Source organism: Harpia harpyja, chromosome 23 (genome assembly GCF_026419915.1).
Source record: "Harpia harpyja isolate bHarHar1 chromosome 23, bHarHar1 primary haplotype, whole genome shotgun sequence".
NCBI lineage: Eukaryota > Metazoa > Chordata > Aves > Accipitriformes > Accipitridae > Harpia > Harpia harpyja.
In genome coordinates, this window is record NC_068962.1 from 10,942,880 (window position 1) to 10,967,009 (window position 24,130).

Consider the following 24,130-nt stretch of genomic DNA (forward strand, 5'->3'; position numbering starts at 1 on the left):
AGAAAAGCTTAAGTTAGCAGTAAACAGAGAAAATATTTTTTTTTATAAAATTACCCTACTGTGTTAAAATATGTGCTAATTTTTAGGGTGAATGTAACCAGAAATTATGCAAATTTTGAAAAACAATGAAGTTTCATTTACCACTTTACCATAAGTGATTGAAGCATTACTCTGTTGCTTGCAAGCCCTGGATGGCATGAATGAGAACTTTTGGAATGATTACCTTGTCACTCAGCAGATGGCCTTCATTAATGGCAATTATATGAATTTACCAAGCTGCCCAAGCATTATCTGAGAGAAGGCATTATTAAGTCTCTGTGCAATTACTAAGTCCCTACGACTTCCATGACTTCACTGCAGGAGATTCAAAACAGCTGCTGTTGTCACTTTTTTTTTAGCTGCCTAGAGCTAAATACATTGATTTCACAGATGTAGTACCCCAGAATCTGGGGCCAGACCCTATCACTGGTCTTTAATCAGTGTTTCTCCCATTGCTTTTGATTAAAGATCAATTTTCAGAGTTGGCTGATGGCTATATATCTACTCGCATTTGTGCTCTGCTTGCGTAATTATGCCTTTCACAAAAGATAAATATTTGAGTGCTGCAAGAGTCCTGCAATGTATAAAATCCGAACAATGACATATCTTGTTCATGTTACAGTTTATCTGGATAGCTGTACCATATTTACTAAAACTCGCTGATGAGTGGTGCTCAGGTGATGTTCTTAGTTCTGCACATGGCTGCAGTTGTGTGTGCTGCAGGTGACTCCAGTGGAACATGGGTGCTGCATCTCAGCATCTTTTTTGTTTTCCTCACATTATCATTTTAGTTTATTGTTGCAGTATCATATTTGATTACATAAAACTCTTAGGAATAAACAGAATAGCCTCTGCTGCAGTTCATCTCAGGCCTGCTTCTTCCTCTTGAGAGAAATCAGCAGCAAGGTGAACTACCGAGGAATATTTACGCTGACAGGTTGTTGGAAGCTGCTGCACCACTGTTCTGCCTTGATGGAGCCTCAGTATCCCCCTGCTTCTGCTTAACTGATGTCACTGATGAGACTCCTGAGAAATGCTGCTCAATCTCCATTTTCTAATTGTGCCTTCAGAAAAGAAAAGAAATCGTAAAACTGTTATAAAACTCCATTTTAGCTACATTTTTTGTTGGTATTTAAGACAAGAAACATCAGCAGTTTCCCTCCTTCTCCCTGCCTTCTCAGCATGATAGGAACACTTGAGATGAACTTGCATGACAGGCTCAGGTTATGTCGTGTTTCGTCTAGGTGCTAGTTTCGGAAAGGTTTTGCCAAATCTGTTGAAGTTTGGAATCTGGCTATTGCATACGGCAGCCCCAACAGCATATACAGACTTACTGATAAAGTGGAGGAAGTTAGTGTTTATTAATGCTTGGCATATATTTGAACTCAAAAGTAACTGGCAGTGAGGTCTAAGAGAGAGTTTTAAATTATAAGCTATGAATTCCAAGTAGTCTTATGGGAATTAACTAATCACACATGTTGCTATTTCTTTTGATCCCATTATCTTGCAGTAGAAGCAGCAAAAGAGACAGAATTTTGCTAAGGTTTAGTGACTGCAAAGCATACAATTTCTGAGACACCTATAACATTGTCTTCCAAGATGCCAGATCATAGCTGCCATTGACTTAGGGCAGAGTATAGAACAGTGTGTAAGGGAGATGAGATAAACTAAATGACCCAATCATATTTTTATTGTCCCTCATATAGGTAATTTTTATTTGCAAATAAAAGTCCATTTTTCCTTATTCATAAGAGGGTGCCAAGTAACTTCCTATTGACTTTACAGTGTCAGAGTGATGTTTCCAGACAGAATCGACATTGGAAGAAGAGGGAGCACACAGAGGTCTTGTGTATCCTAACAGCAACACCAGGAGTGTTTCAACTGATTCATCCAATATGTGCAGAGGATGTGACAGCATGCATTTCCTGGTACATCTGCTATGTTCTTCTGCTCACGCAGAAGGGAGAAAAGAGATTCTGGCCGCAGCCTGTAACCCCTGTTGGGTTGTTTCTTGGACAGGCGCAGCCTCATATGGCAAGAACTCAGGGACCAAAACTTAGTTCAGCTTTCAGACAGCAACACAGATACTGTCAGAGCCGAGTGAGCACCACTCTTTTCCACACAAAAAAATGAAGAAATGCCAGAGCAAGGTATATTTTGGCATTTTAACTGGACCCTCCATAAAGTATTCCACCCTAAATTAAAATACTATGCCCTTACGATGATCATACTTCATTTATATTTTAACAATGTTTCAGGCCTGTGCTGTTTTTTTCTACTGCCTAAGGACAGCTTAATAATGCATCAAGATTCGGATCATTTTTTCACTTTGGTAAAACTGACCTAATTTCCTCCATAACCCCCTCCCCCCAAGAAGGAAACTTTTAAATAAAATACACTCTATGAAAATGTAAAAGCCAACAGTCATAATGTTTCTTCCACATCTTCTGAAATTAAAACTGTCTCATCTCAGGTTGTTAAATGAGACTGAGTTTCATTTACAGGTTTGAGTTTTTTAATAGGTTAGCATCCCTACTGCATGTGGCAACATCCATGCAGTGTTACTTCAGGGAAAGGGATTGTTATGACAATTGTAAAAATTATACAGATGTTTGGTTTTGAAAATAGACACCAACAGTTTTCCCGATGCAAACACGTAACTGCTCACAGGCTAATGAAAGCTTATCATGTAAAAATACTCAGAATGCTATCAACCTTGAATGACCACATTCTGTCAGATATAAATAGCTCATTAATATAGACTAGTTGTTACAAAGCAGCTTTTTCTACAAGTTGTCCAAATTCAGTAGCTGCAGGAAATAACTTATGGAATACAGACTTTTTGGTACTCCAGTAAGCCCTATAATGTATCACATGCCTTCCTCGCAAAGGTGCTTTTCAACCATGTCAACTTCACCATACTCACAGGCATCCATTGACTTGTCCTTTGGCATTGACAGAAGACGACCTTTTGTCAGCTTGCTCTCAGAGACAGAATGAAGATGATGTACAGTATACACTGTGAACACAGGTGTGACATTGCCTAATTCTGCTTCTGCCAAGATTAATCAAACCCGTAACAAAATGGGCCTTTGTGATTCATTTGCTCAAACAATCTCATTTAAGAAGAGTCTAAGTTTATCGTAACCTTGAAGTTGCAGTGTGTGTAGGTGGCATCCATGGTGTTCTTCCACAGCCAGTGGTTTTCTCAGGTTGTCAATGTCCTCCACAAGGACTGCGATTTAGAAAGACAGTCTTGTCAGGTTCTCTTCAGTCATCCAGAATAGTTCCTTCCCCATTTTTTTAATTAACTACCAAAGATAAAAGTAGCTATTAACACAATGAAAAAACAATATGAAAAAAAAATTTTTGAGTCAACTCGATGGATATGAAAGAAAAGCAGCCTGCTTTCAACTGCCTCATGGAACTACTGTCTTCTGGGCTGTGGTGTGTGACCGTGTTTAGTACAGAATCTTAGCTAGAGGCTGTAGCTGTGGTGGAGAAAATATGCTTTTATGATGTATCCATGCTTTCCTGAGCATGCTTATCACATGAGATAATTTAAAAAAGCAGAACACAGGCACAAAACCAGAAATTCTACTTGATATTCAAGAGATGCAAAACTAAATATAAATACACCATCATTAGAGATTTTGCATTTTCATTGAGCTATCATGGGTTTATGGCTGAATGGAAGTGCTCCACTACATTGGTTTTGAGCTTGAGTTACGTTACAAAGGTAAAAAGTCATTATGAAAATGAAGAGTGGTCTGGTAAGCTGCATACCTCCACGCTACTTACATACACTTTTGGTTGTGTTTGACTTGTTTTCCTTCCTTTATGTGCTCATCTGTTCAGGCGTCATCTTAAATGGACAATTAGATGGGTTTGCAGGGTTTTTTGTAGAAAACCAAATGCTGTTTGAAATCTCGACAAACTTATCATAAAGGGCATAGATATCCAAAATGAGACAAAGGCCTACAAATACTTCCAGTGGAGAAGAAAGAAAGATTACCAAAAGAGATGAAAAAGGCCCAATTACATCCAACAGTTATAACTTGAAATTGGACAAATTTAGCTTATAACTAACTCATTTTTAATGGAAATGCTGTTAACCAGTTGACCAATTTCCTAAACAAGCTGGAGGCTTGAAATTCACAGACCTTTCTAAAGACTTTGTAGTTCAAGCAAAAATTATGATTGGTGCAGAAATTACCAGATGAGGTTTCATGGTTTATGGTGTACAAGAGGTTAAGGGTGACCAGAGTCCCTCCTGATCTTTGCAGCATTTAACATGTCCTTGCCCACTGATGTGATGGAAGTATGATCTGAATTTAGTGCTGAAGTACAGCTCTGGGGTAGTCTGTCCAGGCATACAAACCAATGCATCCCCCTCCACAGACATAAATGTATTGGATTAAGAATGGAAAATACAGGCAAGAGGTTGTAGGGAAGGAAAAAATGCCAAACAGAATGTGAAGAGGTAAAAATGATAAAAACAAAGCAGAGGGGGAAAAAGGACACAAGTGGTTTGTGCTGCAGGTGGAAGTTTGCCCTCAGAAGCAAGGCATTCACAGGCACCACAGTGGAGGTCAGCGGCTCTCCAGTGCACCTTTGCACTGTAACTTCTCCCTGTCACAAAAGCAGGCGTCCTCCTGCCCTGAGGACTGGACCACACATCCCAAATGAGATGATATATGGGTCTCACCTCTTAGGTCACAAGGAGGTTGAAGGTTTGAGAACCGGCTGCAGATTTGGGGAACAGGGGAGGAGAGAGGCCAGCAGCTATGCTGCATAAAGCACATACAACATACAAACAGGCATGAGCGCTTCTCACCGTGGTAAAAGACTGACTGAGACATTCCTTTTTACTTGACAACTTAGAAGGGAGAAATACTTACTTCATCCTTTCCAACATATGAAGGCAATTAGAGAGACAGTGATTCAGCATAGTTGATGGCAGAAGCATCATGCCGAAGTGTAAGTAAATAATAATTTCCCTTTTATAGCTTAGCCTCGGTTCTGCAAGGATGCACACATGTATACTGTTCCATTGACAAGACTACATAAATGCAATGAATCAATTGTCTTCCTTGCACTGGTTTTTCTCATGCTAAGTCTCCCCTCCATACTGTCTGTCAGGCTCCTGTCTTCCATTCCTTGAAGGACTTCTTCCAAAAATAGATATACAGTTCTCCTCTTCATTGAAGCATTAAAAAATATGGCAGCCAAACTAAACACAGATGATGCCAATACATGTGTTAAACATCGGTAATCGATCTCTTTGCAGGTTGCTTCTTCGTTCCACCCTTTAACCTTACCTATGGCACTTACTTAGGTTGTGACTTCTTGAAGGAAGAGTTTTATGTCCTTTTATATTTTATCATACTGCAGGCACTGTGGAAACACAACTGATTACTACTTCTTACATATGTTATCTCATGTGCTAAGAAACCCCCAACATTTTCAAAAAGGTTACTCCTTCACTTACAAATCTCAGAAAAGTTTGTCTGGGCCTGCTGCTTCACAGCTCTAAATTGCAATGTACTCTGTCTTGGGTTTTGTCTGTGGGTTTTTTTTGAACACTTGTTCATTGTTGCAAAATGATTTCTGCCTCACGCCTCTTCCCTTCTGATGTTTAGACTGAGTTGTCCTAACATCTATTGAGCGTCATTATTGTAGGTAGAGTTGCAGTTAGAATTACATAATATTTCATCAGGGGAGGAAGCACTGAATACCTCTTACAGAATTTAATGGAACAAAATCTGTTTAATTAAATTGTAACTTCAAGAATTCAGCAGAAGAGATGCTGCATCATTCAGGTTGTAAACAGAATGCTGCTTCTAGTCACCTTTATAAAACAGGCTGCTAAGTGCACTGTTATTCCTGGGCCTCCTCCTAAAGCTTCGCATTGACTTAAATAGGCCAGCCCAGTACGTGCTGCTTTGTTATGAGTCCGTATGGAGTAATTTTTGTTAAGAAGCTAGCTCCTAAAGTACCTGTAAGGCAATGCCCCTTCCCATGCTTCAGTAATGCTAAACCAGCTGCTTTGCCTCCCAGCTATGTGCGTGGGGACGAGGAGCATCGTCATAACAATTATACCTGCTGTATCTGACTCACTACAGCTCCTGCTGGGAGAAGTAATAAAATGTACATTTCTGTGTGCCAGCAAGAGCTGCCACGGTACAAGGAGGATTCACTTCTAAGTTCAGATTTTCTAGTTGTAATTTTCCTCCCTCTCTCTTTTTGTATTTTTTGAGTACTGTGGGAGAATAACTTTAGATTATGGTGTCTGAGGAGACTACCTGCAGAAGCTGAAAAAGTCTGAGATCTATATTCCTGCTTTCAGGAGTATTTCTTGATGGGAGTATTGTATTCTCTGCACCACAGGAAAGAGAAAACAAAGCTGAGTACATCTAGCTCCACAGCACAAATGAGAGCTTTGTGAACAAACCCCTGTCTGCAGCACGCTTTTACCCGATGAACGTTCAGTGTACAGACACTGACAGTCTTCGTAGAAATCGCTGTGGGGGAAAATTATCTAAAACATTACCATTTACCTTACAGCTGCAGCTTTGCGTCTTGAAACATTGACATTTCACCTGTAATTTAATCTCTATTATTAATGAATTGTGGAAACTCTTTTCCCTAGGCACTAGACCATCAGACTGTGTATGGAGTCTGTCAGCAAATAATATTACTGAACACCCGTGTAGTCTTTCAGACACTCTAACAAGAAATAGCTGTACATACAAAAATAGATATGCAGCTCTTTTTCAAATTAGTAACATGTAGTAGCTGCCCAGATACTGTCCTGGGCAACCGGCTCTAGGTGGCTTTGCTTGAGCAAGGGGGTTGGACAAGATGCCCTCCAGAGGTCTGTTCCAACCTCAACCAGTCTGCAATTCTGTGATATGTTAATTGTCTTTCTTCAACTCATTTGTATTACACAATGATGTCTTTTGAAATGATTCATCTGTCATGGTCAACAAAGGTCACTGTTTTAAAAGACTTCTTTAGTAAATATCCTAAAAGAGCTTTTCAAATACTTATAATTAAATTCTGCACCTTTGTCTTCTTCTGTACTGAGTGATATTTTGTCCAAATAAGGAAATTTACAGAAGGTCTTATAAGGACATCTTAAGGTTGACATTGTTAGATTCAGGAGAATTGCTATATGTTAAAACTTCAATCGGGTGTACAAATAATAGTAGGCACTGAAAGGAAAGATTTTATAAAACCATTTCAATTATTTGTCATGTACAATGGATTGAACAAGAAGCTATATTCCACTCTGGGAGGATTTAAATGCTACCTTATTTAGTTTGAGAACAAAGAGATTTTCAGTTTATCTGTTCTATGTACATAGAAGAGGCAGCAGAATGGATTCGTTGTGCACAAATCATGGCTAAGGTGGTGCTGAGAACAGCATAGATAAAGGGGTTAGTGTGGCTACAGGCAAACAACGATTATTTATGGACTTCAGTGTGCTTTTTGTGCATTGCTAGAATGAGCAATGATTAGATCTGAACCCTACAAAGAGTTTAAGGGGCTTGGTGGAACAGGTACAGTTGATCTGTGTTTGGTTGTTAAACTGACATAAGAAAGTTATGTAGGTGTATGATTTATCCTTCTTAAACTCAAATTATATTAAACGTTATGTAACAGTCAAATAGGAGAATTAGATTTACAAATGCCTCAAGCAGATACTCGACTGGTCACATCTGTTGCTTATAGAGAGTGAGATTTGACATGCAAGACTTCTTTTCCTAATAACTGTGCTATAGATACTATGATCGCTGATAACTCTTTGCAGAACACAATTTTAAATCTGTTATCACTGGAAGTTTACAAATGAACCCAAGGATTATATGACATTATTGGTCATATTTTCCACAAGTTTTTGAGTCAGTTGATTCTTTTTTGACATATAGTTTAAGCACACACTAGTGAGTTTGTTGTTTCACCAGTATACTAACTAGTTACCAGGATATTGGATATTAGGAAGCTTGCCAGCTAGATACTGGTAGGATGCATACAATATGGAATTATATGACATCAAACCTAGCAAATAATCACATGAATGTATCATTATCAGCTCACTTTTGTGATATTCTGCCTTAGTCATGAATATTTTAAAGAACTTCTTCGTAACTGTTCCTACCTCTGAAATACTGTGACCTGTTTTCAAAACAATTTAATGTCATAATAGTTGAGCAATCAAATATATGCTTCTAGACATTATAGCTAGCCACAGCATTTATAGCTGTGCAAGCAAAAACAATATGTACAACCTGCTCTCATGCTATAAGGTGAAGGTGAACCTGCAGATATCAAGAAAATCGAGCATTATCAGTGTGATTCAATACAGAATGGTTTTTGAAGTAACAAGTATTTAATGATTCATTAGTGCAATTACACAGTATTCTTATATAATGTAGTAGTTGTTCTTATAAGAATACGTCCTACGCCATAATACAATAAACATTGAACTGATCGGTGCAGGATAATGCTGAGTATGTAGACTCAACCTGTTTTTATGATGGCATCACCGAGTACCTAGACAGAACAAGCCAGAGATCCTTTAGAGGCTATAGAAGAGCTTTCTTTTTTCATATTTTTAAAATTAAGGGCAAAATCCTGGCCTCTGCTGAGGTCAATGTCAATTTTACCAATGGAAGCAAGATTTCATTTCAAATGGAGAAAGCAGAAAACTTTTCAGTGTGTTCCCCTTGTCTCAGTTTTCTTCACTGGCCCAAGTTTTTCTGAATTAAGTCCTAGAATGACTTATGTGCTGACAGTAGTCAAGACAAATAATCTTTTTGCTGTACTTTGAAAGTGTTTAGCATATTTTAGATCTCTAAAATGGATTGCATTAGTTATCTCCTTTCCTTTCTTGCCTTTTCCTTGTGTATGATATCCCTCAAAAAAGGTTTGGGGATCAGTCATCCCAAACATTTTACTACTTGAGAGTGTTTGATTACCACTATGTCTGTCCACTGAGATCAGAAATGAGCCACACATCTTAATTCCGTTTAGATGTTTGTAGCAGTATGTTCGTCAGTGTGTAAGTTTTATAATAACAGGCTCAGTGGGGAGAGATACATCATTATGATACTGCATAACAAGTCATCAGGACAGCGGGATGGGGAAGTTTTACCTATCAATGGGACAAGCCGATGTTTATAGAATCGTAGAATCATTTAGGTTGGAAAAGACCTTTAAGATCATCAAGTCTAAGTGTGAACCTAACACTGCCAAGTCCACCACTAAACTGTGTCCCTAAGTGCCACATCTACATGTCTTTTAAATATCTCCAGGGATAAGTCAATTAAGTACAGGATCTGACACCTTCTCTGCCAAAGTAGCATTTACATTACCAAAGAGGGAAGTTTTGGCACTCCTGCTAAAGTAGCACCAAATCAGTGAAAGGTAAATATATTTTCAAAAGTACAATTGAATCTGCACTCCTCGAGGACCCTAAGAAAGAGATTGCTGTAAAACCTAACATACTTTACCAGCAAAGGTTCTCTCTGAGGAATGCAGCCTGAGACATAAAGCACATGTAATGAAGACATAAAGCACATGTAAAGACAAAATTCCTGATGAAGTAGGTCGAGAAAATGCCCGGAGTAAATCAGTGGCACAGAGGAACATTTTTTTAGGTTTGGTGGTTTTATAAGAAAATTAAATCAAATGTTTTGTTTGTTTGCATTCACCTTTGTCTTTCAAAAAAATATTCTGTATGCTGTATATAAATATTTTAAGTTTGCTTTCAAAATGACTGGCTCGTATCATGGCATTTTTTGATATTTTTTGTCTAAGAATGTGACAAATCTAGAGAACAAAGGCAGTGTGAGAGAGCCTTTTCCTTTCTCCTTACTGAAAATGTTTAAAAGGGAGAGTTAAGGACCAGAGAAAGTGGGCCAAGAGTGTATACCAGAAAAAAAAAATAGACAGAATGTTGTACATATTGGCAATGTTGATTTTATGCCATTTATGTGAATGTACAATTCCTTTCTAAAGGATAAGCTTACCCATTGTCCATGTCTGACCTACCAGACTGCCAGCCCTTTTCGCCATTCCTAGCTATGGTTGATGGAAACCAGTACTGTGGCCTTTCTGCAAAATTTAATTTTCACTTCCACTCTTCAGAAGTAGTATGCTGAACAACTTACTTATATATTTTTTTAACATCAGTCTCCTAAATCTTTAGTTCTTAGGAAAGTTCAGAGAACAAAGAAGCCGTTGTTGGAGGCTAAGACACCACTCAAATCAGTTCACATCATTTGCATTCAAATCAGTTGCCTGGAGACACCAATTTTTGATAACATAGAACCTAACTGTCCTGGTTTGGGGAAATGACGTGCTAGAGATGGGAAGGGAATCATGTTGGAAGATGTACAGTTAAGTTTGCAAAGTGTCATGAGAAACACAGATTGGTGTTCTCTGTAAACCTAAGCATGCACAACTTTAGCAGACACTTGGCTATGTGATTGCATGAATACAGCATTAATGAAACATAGCCTTATGAGGGAAAGGGACAGTCCTGTCTGGGTTAATATATAGTCCTTGTTTTGCTTCTATAATTAATTTCATTTTATTTTCATGAACGTTTTAGGTGTATCAATACATGCATGAAACCATAACTGTTAATGGCTGCCCCGAATTCCGAGCCAGGGCCACTGCAAAGGTAGGATACGTGCAACTGTTGAAATACATGTTACCAAAGTGACCTAGTAATTGACTGTGCGCGTGTGTGTTTCAGGTATTCGTGTGTACACTGTAAGAAAATTTAGACATCAGTGGCAGCCCAGAGTCTAGAACCAGTGCTACTTCCCAGGTAACAATCATAATGGAAAATTTCAACCTTTATGCTGCTTCTGTAGCTTAAGAAAAGAGAATGATTTTATGGAATTTGATGCTTTTTGAAAAGTTGCTTTGCAAAAGCAGATCTACTGGTTCATTCTGTAGAAGTCTGCCTGCGACAACCAATATTTTAATGGACTGTTTTCCCATACAGCTTATTCAGAGAGGACACAATGATTTGGGAGATAGAAACTAAACAGTCAAAATTCTACTTTTAACTAATGGGAACTGTAGGTACTCAGCAAGTGGTAAGGATGAACAGTGACAAAAATGGCCTGATCAAGAGACTCCAGAGCCAAATGCAAACCCATTTTTTCTGATGCATTACCTGTTATAATAAAATATATTGTCTCTTTGTCCATGTGGACCTGCCTCTCTCATATCCTTAGACCATGACAGCTACATTACTGCTACTACTAAAATGATAATTTTCTAAGGAAATTCACACAACCATGAAAGAACCCATTCTATGTGCCACTATGAAATATGCTCTGTATTTTCATAACATATACAAAGATAGGTGCTTCCAAACAGAGAGATCCACCATGGCTTTCTTTTTCCCATTATCATTTTGTACTCAACACTATCTTCTGGGTGGTATAGCAGATATTATGCAAAACAGGTAAACCTGCAAAAGCCATAAATCTTTTTTAGACATATTTCTTTATGGTCCCACTCCTGTGAAGTTAGTGACAAAACTCCCTGAAATCCTAACGGAACTAAGCTCTTACCATTATGTATTTAAGTTAAGACATTTTAATTTAAAGCTGTATCAGAAGATGAAGGTTGGGAGTGTGTTACAAAATGATTTCTACAGTATTTTAGAGAAGCAAGCTGTATAGTAGCCAGCAAATAACCTAATATACACTAAATTGCAGTGTATTTTCCTTACTAAATAGAGCATTGTTTTCTGTAGGCTGTTCTTCTGATTTTAACCTTCTTCTAATTGAAAGTTAATGGACAATGTAAATTTGTAAGGTCTATCGTTCTATATAGAGAAATGTGTATATGAAATCCTGATTTGTCTACACTGCAGGTAAACATAGAAATTACTGCTATGTTGTATAGTAAATGGGGAGAAATCCAATTAGTGTTTGCCATTCTCATTTCTTATTCATATAGAACAGCAGGGTTACAGAGCAATGTTTCAATATCGCAATATTTCCTGGTTATTTCTGGGCTGTCTGCATTGCATTCTCCTAGTGCATTCATGTCTGACATAAAATGTATGCATGATGACAAGGTCTGCATGTGCAAAAACATGTAACTGAGAATGATCCATTATGTCACATCATCCACTAGCTTCTATTAAGCACAAGCGTTATTCGGATGCTCAAAGAACATTAGCGTAATGCAGAATTGTTCGAGCAGTTTGGACTACAAACACATGCTGAAAAGGATAAAAGATTTTCTTAATATTTATTTAATGATTTACTAAGATCTGTAAGTAGGAAAATACTTGTAGTAAAAAATGAAGTATGAGAGGTAATATTTTTCTGGATGCAAGCTTTACAGTTTGTTACTTTTTTTTTTTTGCTAGACTAAGATTAACAATATAGGATTTTTCTAATTGATTTATAAATCCATTGTCTTAAGATTTAATTTTTCAATAAAAGTTTTGATCCAATTATTTTATAAAAACTCATATTCCTGTTTCAGGAGTTATTTAGTTTGCAAGATTTCATAAAGATTATAAACTAAACTTTTTAAAATAAGAATATCCTTTTAGGATTTTTTCTGTGTCCAAAGAATAAAATAAATAATTCTGTACCTCTGAAAGCAGAGCAAAGTTAACAATTCAGTTCATCCACTTTATTTCAATTCGGAACACAGTAGAGATCACATTCTCTTATTCCACAGTAATAAATTTTCTCCCTGTGAAAAGGCAATGAAGAAACGCATTAGTGATCATAAGTGTTCACCACCACGCAGTCAGGCTTCCCGGTGCCTACTTCTGGCTCTGCTGCTAACTTTCTGCGTTATCTTTTGACAAGTCACCTAAACTCTCTATTCCTCTGCTTATTCCTTTATTTCAAAAGCATTGGCATGGAACTTAATATTTTTAAAATGCTTTCAGATAATCAGAAAAAGAGTAAGATACTAAAATGTTTTCACAGGAGTGAATTCTTCCTGCAGATGAACAACAGGGTGTATATCAGTGTTCTCCCCGCATAGCCAAATCACTCATTTTTTTCTTCCAGGCAACAGTTGCTGCTTTTGCTGCAAGCGAAGGCCATTCACACCCACGAGTGGTGGAGCTGCCAAAGACTGATGAAGGCCTGGGCTTTAATGTCATGGGAGGAAAGGAACAAAATTCACCTATTTATATTTCTCGCATCATTCCTGGAGGAGTGGCAGAAAGGCATGGAGGGCTCAAACGAGGGGACCAGCTGCTTTCAGTTAATGGAGTGGTATGTGGAAATTTGATAGAGCTTTCATTTTCATCTGGATTTTCATTTTTCACAGCTGTTATAATACCGTGATTTAAAATGCAGCCACATAAAACAAAAAGAATTAGCTCTGTGAGAGACCTCTATTGTGCATTTGTGGTGTAGTGAGGCAAAGCTGCATCGACAGCTTTGTGCCACTACAATTTCTGTTGTAGTGGAGTGCTTGAAGAGCTTAATTTCAAATCCATACCACATGCTTAATTTCCAAGGAAGCTATGTCTTTGTAATTGATAATTCTGCAAATTCCTTTTACAGTAAAAGCATAATAACAGACTTTATTGTCCTTGCGCTTCATAGCTTCTGAGGCACACCACTCTTTCCTAGAACAGTGATGCCTTAGTGGCGCTTGTGTAGTCTTGTGGACTTCAGAGCCTTTGAACACATAAAATCAAAATAAATTTGGTAAGCACATTTGGTGCTGATTTGCAATGGAAGGTACATTCCAGATTTCTTTCAGTGACATTCATCCAGCTATGATATTTTTGTCAGAGAAATCACTGGTACAAACGTACATACACAGGGAGCATGTATTCTCAGTAAAAAGATACATTTTTTACATAGTTGTTTTTCATGTAAGTCAATACTTCAGGGTGGAGTGTTTTGCGGTAGTTTTGCTGTGAATGTCAATAAGGAGGTAAAAATAAAAGGGCTGTTGGAATAGAGGAAAAGGGCTCTGACTACATGATATGGGTCAAATTCTGCCTTTCATTTTGCTTTTTGTTCCCTTTTACAAGGGAATGTAAAGTACTGAGAATGTAAGCATACTCATTCATATAACCCTACACTTCTCTTAATGAAAACATAATTCTTTTTTATGCAAAACCTCTCTCTAAACCTCCTATTTAAATGCACCAAAGGCACGTAGAAGCAATTCCTGAATCCAGTCATAAATATAACTTTCCAACTTAAATTTCTTCTTTGTTGCAAGCCCATAAAGAATGAAAAAAATGCTGTTTTCTACATGCTTTCATGTTGTCATCTGTTTCTCTCAACAATAGCTATTCCCTTTCTCTTGAAACAAAGTATCAGTGCAACACTTCAGACAGACTTTTTACCACTTCTTCTATCAACCATCATGTTCTCAAAAGAGAAGTAATTGGTCTGGAAGCTTGCTTGCCCCAGTACACAATGAGAAAGAAAAGATACAAAACAAAAAAAGAAAACCCACTGAAAAGATTATTTAGTCTCATTCATTGAAAAAGAAATCAGCTGAACATTTAATGAAGTAAATTGCCTTAACTTCACTGATCAGAAGTAGATCAAATAATTTTGTTGTTGTTCACCGCTTCTTTCAACAGGTGAATAAAAAGGCAGGTAAAAAGAGTTTATAACCACTGACTGATGGATGGTTCTTGAAAAATCCTTTTACTGTCAACAGCATCTAGCCAAATACTGGGGAAGAAAGTGGTGAACATTCAGATGTCAAGATATATTGAATTTGACTCTGTTGTCACCCCTATTTCATGACACTCTCTTCAAAAAATTTGATTAACGTGCTCTAGAATATATATTAAGCTAATGTGGCAAAAAAACACAATATAAAACTCCCAATTGCATGTAGGCACACGAGAATGTTGATTCAGAGATGCAACAGAAATATTTTTGTGTTCGGAGTCTAAACAACAGGATTTGAAGTTTGAATTGCAGTTGCATACTTGAAATAATGCCTATGAGCCAATATTCATAAACCAATCTTGGGCTGAATTAAGCCCATACAATATAATTCATAAAAAGGCAAAAATTATAGAAGCGGTAATTTGTTTGCAGACAGCTTCAGACAGGAGGAAAAAGGTCTAAATTTAACATTGTTCACTGGGACTAGTTCACTCTGTGCTTCTCTTAATTTAGCTGGAGAAAAGCAAATAATATACAGTATGTACAATACAACAGACGGCTCAGCAGTGGAACATGAAATGAAAATGAAATATCTGTAACTTGTTTGTGCTCAGCAGTTGGTGGTTATCCAACTTTATAATTATCAACATAAAATTAGAGCGGTGTGTTCAGAATCCAGATTCATTATCCCAGCATGACTGGGATGACTGTTCCTTGAGCTGTTTCACCGGATGTTTAAAAAAGTGTTTTCTCATTATGCTGGGGATTTTGTTACATACTTTTGTCCCACACCCCCTAAAAGTAAAGGAAATTGAAAGCAGTAAACGCTGCAGATGGCTCAGCAAAAGCACTTGCTGGTGGCTGTTCATATCTGGCAAAGATTCTGTGTTTGTCAGATACCTGGTGTGAGTCAGATACAGAAGGGGATGCAAAATAGATTTATAATGGCTAATTTGTCACCCAAGCATTTGTTTACATATACCTAATAGAAATATTGTCCTCAGTTTCTCAACTTGTGGGGTAACAGTCAGATTCTCTTTTTTGTCTGCAAGAGAGTGGGATTTTTTTCTCTTATATTTATGACAAGTCTGTGAACCTGGAGACAGTAATGGTTGGTGTTTCCCCACACCATATCTGCAGTTCTTTCACCTGTTCTTGTCTCTACAGTATTTTGCATCCTTCTTTTTGATGCAATCTGCCAATGCAATAATGGAATTAAAGGCGTAAGTATATATAAATATATGTAATAAAAAAATGCATATTAAATAACGATGTACATGCCGAAAAAAAATTATTAAATCCTGTGTTTGGTGGGCGGTTCTAAAGTAACGTGAGTGTGTCAGATCCTCGCAATGTCCCCAGCTAGTATAACCCAGTCAGCAAAATCCCTTGTACAAGCATGACCGATACCAGCAGGAGTCCCTCACCCGCACAGCCTCAGAGGTTTGCCGAGGCGGAAGAATTCAAACAGCAAAACAACCTCCTTCTCTGGAGGAGCTCTTTTCCCTACTCCAAGGGGCTCTGCTATTTCAGTTGTGCAGCTACTGCTATGCAGGTGAAGCATTTGTAATGCCTTGGAAATATGATTGCAAGCAGCAACGAAGACATTAAGAGCAAGTATAGCAATCATATTAATAGCAGCTGAAGGCTGTAGTTGTTAAGACCTGAGTCAGGTATGTTTGGAGAGTAGGATTCATTTTTAGCAGCACTATCTTTTACTTTGCCTTTGTTATTTTCCCCTCTTTGCTTATGGTTCAGAGCTTTAGGCTTAATTCTGTATCATCACTGCTGTTCGAGTCGATGGGAGTTTTCCATTGACCTGGATAGCAACAAAGTCAAACCCTTCATTTCTAATTAGAAAATACTGGCTGTAAACTGGAAGAACAAGACCGGAGGCAAATGGGAAAGAAAACAGGCAATCATGAATTAAATCCAGTTTACTAAGTTGTATGAAGTATTAAAGTACACCATCTTGTTACTCCCCTACAGAACAATCACAATTGCTTATTGGTGTCAGAACATCCAACTCTTTGAAAGCAAATGAATATTTTAGCTACTTCATGTAGCTTGGGCGATTACGATTTTTGTTCATAGCCTGTTCTAAGTTCATACTGTTCCACAGCAAAACTAATCATGACAACACTGAATACACTGTCGTTTCCTCTGGATGTCCATGCCACGTCATACTGACCACGATTCACAAGCAAAAAATGAAATATAAAACAATGCCAAATTTTATACAGTTCCTCTTAAGGTGAGAACTCTGTTTACAAAAGCCAGTATCAAAGCCTGTCACAAAGCAATGAGTTATAAAAGATAGTTACAGTATTTGTTAGGTATGATTGCCTATTCTAACATTGAGGAGTTATGGGATAGGGGACTTGGGGAAGAGGTTTTAATTTGTATCTGTGATCTGTTCATTAAAGCAATTTCATAAAACACCCTGTGCATCTGTAGCTTTTTATTTTAGCTCTGGAGCATTAGACACATTCACTGTTTCTTATACAACAACAATTGCCTCTTTTTCAAATATTTGTAAGGAAACACTTTTTTTCTCCAAATTACTTTTGGGTAGCAGTGCTTGTTCAGCAGATTTATCCCAATCACAATTTCTAACAAATCTGGTGTCCTGGTTTCAGCTGGGATAGAGTTAACTGTCTTCCTAGTAGCTGGTACAGTGCTATGTTTTGAGTTCAGAGCGAAGAATGTTGATAACACTGATGTTTTCAGTTGTTGCTCAGTAGTGTTTAGACTAATGTCAAGGATTTTTCAGCTTCTCATGCCCAGCCAGTGAGAAAGCTGGAGGGGCACAAGAAGTTGGCACAGGACACAGCCAGGGCACCTGACCCAAACTGGCCAACGGTGTATTCCATACCATGTGACGTCCCATCCAGTACAGAAACGGGGAAGTGGGGGGCAGGGATTCGCCGCTCGGGGGACTGGCTGGGTGTCGGTCGGCGGGTGGTGAGCAATTGCACTGCGTATCATTTGTACATTCCAATCCTTTCATTATTGCTGTTGTCATTTTATTAGTGTTATCATTATCATTATTAGTTTCTTCTTTTCTGTTCTATTAAACCGTTCTTATCTCAACCCACGGGTTTTGCTTCTTCTCCCGATTTTCTCCCCCATCCCACTGGGTGGGGGGGAGTGAGTGAGCGGCTGCGTGGTGTTTAGTTGCTGGCTGGGGTTAAACCACGACATCTGGTCATCACAGATCATGAGTTTTCTTTAAGATCTTTGAATAGGAGACCTACTGGAGGAATTTCATAAACATACAGTTCAAAAACAGAAAGTCATTTATTTCAACAATCGAATGTATGTTTACTTCAAGGTTTTCTCTGTTTCTGGTAATCATTTCAGCACCTGAAATGACATTCATTATTTCTCTAACTTGCATTAATATTTTCAAAGCATCTTAACATTTCTGTAGAAACTCTTTGAGTCCAGTCAGTTGACCCAGACATGAAATAATTATTTGTGTTGATATCTTGAAGGATATTTAACGGAAGGAAGATAAATAGCAAGGCAATAAGCTTGAATTGTGTTGTTTATATTATTTATGTAGAAGTGTATTGTGTCTGCTTTTTGAAACTTTTAAATCATTATTTCTAGCTCATAGTGTGCCACAGCAGAAGTAATTCTTATTCACTGTTCTTGCACAATGCTACTCAGTCAAATAGGAGAGATGAAAATAGAAAGAATTTTCTTCTGACAGTTGCTATAACGATGCTAAGTTATTCTTTTAGCATGAATTGAACTTCAAATATTTTGAATGCTGCTGCTTCTCTTTGGAAGCCTACGGGTATAGTTTCATTTTAAATCGCATGGTATACATAAGAGTTTTAAACCACAGCATGTAGTAAAACTTGAGTTACTTTATGTGGGAAGAAAATTACTTATTTTTAAATGGTCTAAAATCCCTGTGAAGATCTCAGGTGTGCAGGCTTTTTTCTTCTGTGCAGAGATACTTTTGTTTGTTGGAATATAGCCTACAACACACGTGTGCAATCATACACCATTAGAAAATTTCTTCCTTTCTCTTAAGGTGTGGAACAATCCACATTCCTGAAAAGCACTCTGGTCAGTCCACTTAATGGTAGAAATTAAATACTCTTTTCACAGCTGAGTCACCTCCCCCTTTTGGAAATTTACTGTTTCAAACAATGCTAGCATAGAAATCAGAGCTTGAGCCCCTTTGGGAATACTTCTGCTTTAACAGCAGATATCATCTTACTATAAAACACTTTGCAGAAAAGGAGGGAAAATATATATTCCTTCGGCAAGAACTTGCAATGTTTCAGTTGTTAGTGTTTGATTGCTTACAACAAACCAGATAACGACTAGTTTATTTCCAATAGAGAACCCATGTCACGTAAATGTTAACTGTGTGAGCAATGCCATTAACTCTCTAAGACGCGGGTTGTCCCTGGGAGCAGCGGGCATGCTCCTTCGCCTGCAGCTCAGCGACTGCTTAATCACCACATGTCGTTCCCTGCGGGATCCAAACAGGGCCAGGGCGTAAGAAAGGAATTGCCATTTCAAACTTGCAATTTCTTCATTTCTTACCCACATTTAAATAGGATTTTACTTTTGTACCTTGCAAACAGTTCATTTGGGTTTTTACTGAGGGGTTGGGGGTTTTTTTAACATTGTTTTTGTTTGCGTAAAGCTCATTGAGTATTTCCCCTCCTTTTCACACAGATCAGAAATTAGGTTTGTAGTGCAACCTAAAACAGATTAGGGTTGTTTAAAATAAGAAGATGAATACATACCCAGCAGCGCATAAATCTTACTTAACGCTTTCCCTTGATGGCCCTTTGAAAAATGTAAGGTGCAGAGACTTCCTAAAACCCCGACAGCCTTTCCGTATGAAAAAGGGGACAGAGCTCTAGATCGAAGCAGCTTTACCATTATTAAATCTGTTCTCCCTGCTCCCAGAGCGTGGAAGGAGAACACCACGAGAAGGCAGTGGAGCTGCTGAAGGCGGCCAAGGACAGCGTCAAGCTGGTGGTACGCTACACTCCCAAGGTGCTGGAGGAGATGGAGGCTCGCTTCGAAAAACTGAGGACAGCCCGGCGCCGGCAACAGCAGCAATTGCTCATTCAGCAGCAGCAACAGCAGCAAACCACACAGCAAAACCATATGTCGTAGGTGAGAGGATTCATTGGTCTTCCCTAAAGCCCCCTGACGGCACCCTGCCTGGGCCAGCACCTCCCCGGGATCCAGGGATCCGTCGGGACAGGGCTGGAGAGCGGCCCTGCTGCCGTGTGCTGGGTGGGGGGCTGACGGCCCCGGGGGGCTGACGGGGGGTCCTGGGCCGTGGGCAGGGCAAGGGGAGTCCGGGGACGGGGGGGTCAGGGACAGGCAGGGCCCCAGCAAGCCCATACTGCAGGGAGGATGATCGGAGCTCATTCTTTAGTACATCTCCACACGGACTGTCCCGGTAAAAGTGCATTTTGAAAATAAGTGAAAGGCCGTAACAAACTCTGGAGCCAATTTCCAACTAATAACCCCGAGATCAATAGCCACTAGGCAGCCCTGGCTTACCTGCAAGCAAGACTGTGTAAGCAGTCTGTTGTTCCTGGGAACGTTTTTTAATTAAAAACCAGAGCATCTGTGACAAGTAAGAATATGCTACCAGATATAGACAGAGTTTAATATATTTTCAACTAGTCTGTTACCACTCTGCAACAAAACATCAGGATCTGCTGCTGGTACATGAAGAAAAGTCTTCCTAGTCCCTCCCCTGCTGTAGGGAACCCAAACATCACTCTGTGGTTACTCCGCAGAGAACCTTACTTCTCATCTCCAGTTTGGTAGGAAGTATTTCATTCACTCTTGACTGACATTCAATATTACAGTAGCTTCCGAGAGGCTTGCAAGTTTCCCGGTGCAGTCAAAACACATGACGTGAGGCACAGAGATTCTCCCTATATGCATTTTTTCTGAAGTCAGTGAGAGTTTGTGACATAAATACATTTATAGATACGCTCCATTTGCCCAAACGAAATCAAGTAGGAAGCACGTCCCAATGACTTACATCCCAATCCTCCACATCTCATACCAGCTGTTCCCAAAACAGGATGTTTGTACCAATGAGAATCTACAAGTGACTCAGAAAGTCCCCAGACGGTCAGAAACTGAAGCTCCCAGTGATGGTTTCATCGTTATTAATGTTAACGCTGTCCTGTGTTGATATTTAGGGGAAAACATCCACCTTGTAGATCCCCTGTCCTGTGACCACCAGAATTCCAGCTTTGTTGATGCAAACAAAGGCTGTGAGTGGGATCTAAATCCCACCTCAGGGCTTCAACTCGGGCAGGAGGTATAAACAGTAGTATTTCATGAAGGTAAGTTTTGGGTTTCTGTGTAAAATAGGGCCATTGCAGGAGATGAACATGCAAATGGCACAGTCTCATGGGAATTTTTTCATTTTTTTAAGTTACCTAGATCTTTTCATTAGCAAATAAGGTATTTTTACTGATTTTAAATTTTTCTTCAAACTGAAAGGGAAGAAAGGCAGGCAGAGACAGCCAGCAACTTAATTCCTCAGTTCCTTGTGCTTGCTCTGAGAAATGTGTTTCTTTAATTCTAGGTTATTCTCAAGAAAGAAAAAGCCTCGATCAAGAGTTCAGTAATCAAGCAACCAGAGGTGTACTTCAGTATTCCAGCAAAAGGAAACAACTACAGGAACACAAAACAGAATTCATCTGGAGAATGTGCAATACAAGAATAATGTAAAGACAGCCATAGGGAGGGTACCTTCACGATAAAGCTTTTCCGCACACGGCAGTCACAGATACATAGTACTTCTGTGACTCTGTTCCTAATGAGAACAGCATGATAGGTAAACCCTATGAAACAAAGAAGTCCAGGGCTTCCAAATAATTCTGTTTGATCTAATCTTGCACTCCTTACTCTGGCAAATTGGCCAGTTGGCTTTCTGTAGTCACTGAAAGTTTTGTTTTAAGGAGATCAAGATTGGCTGCTTTGGGGGACAGAATCTTTCTCTACAGTTATCTCCAGAAATGAACAACTACATCAGTTCGAAATTTTGCCACAGACATCAAACTCATACATCACGCTTCATAGCCACTTTGTACTATATATTGTAGAGCTGTTTTAACCTAACTTCCTGTTTATAATTTTCAATTTTCCCTCTGGAAATAGCAATTTACTATATTTATAAAGTATTCCATTTGTAGAAGCAATTGGCTTTTTACTCTTGGTGTTTCCATATATTTTATTATGCATCAGAGTGAGAAAGTTTTAGGTCAATTTTAATTTTATTAGTAGTAAAGTTAGGGAATCCTAGAACTGTATTTTTAAATGTAGGTATTGCTTGTATCTATTATAGTTACTATTCAGAAATCTATAACTGGATATATTATATATTTATTCCATAAAATATATATTGTCTGAATGTACCTGTTAGAGAAATAGGGTCTTTGCTTAGCATGTATTGCAAATGTAGTAAGCTAATGTTAGCAAAAGACCAGGCTTTGTTTGACAGATATTATGTGATAGCATAATCTCAGCTTTTCTGTATTCTTTACTTTATTTTCCAGTCTAATGTTAATATATTTTAGAGAGGAGGAAGTACAAGTTGTTTCTTTTAGGACCTGCACATTATCATTTAAATCAATTTGAAGTTAGAGTTGACTTTTTTTTTTTAATCAAACCAAATTGGAATGTGCAAACAAAATATATAACTAAGTTCTTAAGTTTACATGTCTGCTTTTCCAAAGAAAATAGTCAAAGCTGGAAGGCAATGTCATCTACTTTGAAGAAAATAATAAAATGGAACCCCCAAATTCTAAAAAAAAAAAATCATTTTCAGCATGCCTTCTATGCTTCATTAGAAAAGACTGGGGGAGAAAAGGAGCTTAGGGGAGAACCCTTGCATGTTGAAAACTCCAGCTGATGTCGGTGTAAGTTTAGTAATGTGAGGAATGTAGAAACGGTCTGAACCAGTGTTCTGGTTGTGAACTTGGAACAAAGTCACAATTAATATTTTTGACGGATCTATTCTCAGAGAGAAGCAAAGCAAAAGAGGGGAAAATGGCAGCATCATAGCATATGTTAGAAACCAAATGCAGGCTGGCCAACAGTCTTGACAGGGTTTGATCAGTGTAAGTAGCCATTGAAAGGAAATTACTGCATTTTTAAAACCAAACAGCATGAATTCATCCAGAGAAGCCTCATTTTATACAGAGAAGCAATTCTATCCAGTGGTCATTGGTGACAATATCAATTAAGACAGTGGAGTTTGAGAACTAGCAGAATTAAAGATGAAATATATTGTATTGTGCTCTGCACGGTGTCTTTTTATACTTAATAAAATTGTACGTACCTATTTTAAAACTGTATTCTCAAACAGACACTGCTATTAATATTGACAGTATATAAATTGTTATTATGACTGCATATAACTGTTCTGTATCTCATCAGTATGATTTGAATTACACCGATAGCTGCATTTTCAGAGACCAAGTATTCAGATTTAGTCAGCCCACTGTACTGCAGTTTTCCCAACCACCTCTCCACCTCCTCTCCTCCTCTTCCTCAAAAAATTTCGATTTGATGGAGTGGAATGTGCTGATTAAGAAATTTCAATAATAGAATGTCATTCATATAGAGAAGCATATTGAATTCATTTTCATATATTATTATTCAATAAATTATTTATACACACTAAAATTACCATTCTAGTCTTTGCCAACTTTTAACAATAAGATGAAAGAAAAATATAAGTAAAATACAACTGTCAATGAATTTGAAGCGGAAGCAGGAAGAAATAAGGGTCAGTTTTCATGCCCCTTCTGATCAATAAAACATATAGCCACTTAATCACAGAATAATGTGTGTCCCTAAACCTATCGTCTGCATTTAGTTGTAGACCGTCTTTAGATTTGTGATTTAAATGTCTTTGGTCCTGATGCAGTAAGGCACTTCCACACGTGCATTGCTGAATTAGGACCCAAAACAAGTGCAGAGAGGACAACACTTCCCACATGCAGGTCTGCAGGTACTTGTGGATCGTACTTTACCTGACTGGTCTCCTGGCATTTGCTGTTTCACTACACTGAATTGATATTCCTTCAGTCAGCTTAGTGAGTTTTATTGCTCACATTTACCCTTGAGGCTCCCTCATGCTTCTCTGCACTGGCAGCAAACTGAGGTAGGAGATCCAACAAGTCTTTTCTGGCTCTTTATTACAATAACCAAAGGGGTGCCATATGATTTTTACAAGCTCTTGCATCATGTTCACTTATGCCAAAGATCCAGATGTAAGATCTAATAATAAGAGATTCAGGGTTGGTGGCATTTACTTACTGAAGTTGATGGATCTGCTGTGCTAGCCATAGTTTTTCTGTTTGTGACATCTGATCCCACTGGCACTTTATAGGGGGTTGAAGGATTTCATAGCCCTC

The 24,130-nt window shown here is 38.4% G+C and overlaps 1 protein-coding gene across 2 annotated transcripts in view; it reads left to right on the forward strand.

Moving 5' to 3' along the window:
- LIN7A (lin-7 homolog A, crumbs cell polarity complex component) overlaps nt 1-23,396 on the forward strand; it is a 49,971-nt gene extending 26,575 nt beyond the window's left edge. Inside the window, exons 3-6 of one of the 2 annotated variants that reach the window (XM_052774493.1) lie at nt 10,661-10,732; nt 13,110-13,319; nt 19,635-19,847; nt 21,292-23,396. In XM_052774493.1, coding sequence (XP_052630453.1) covers nt 10,661-10,732; nt 13,110-13,319; nt 19,635-19,847 — 495 coding nt within the window. In that variant the 3' untranslated portion in view covers nt 21,292-23,396. The remainder of the gene's footprint in view (nt 1-10,660; nt 10,733-13,109; nt 13,320-19,634; nt 19,848-21,291) is intronic. The other variant, XM_052774491.1, reaches the window with a different exon arrangement.
- The last annotated feature ends 734 nt before the right edge of the window (nt 23,397-24,130 follow it).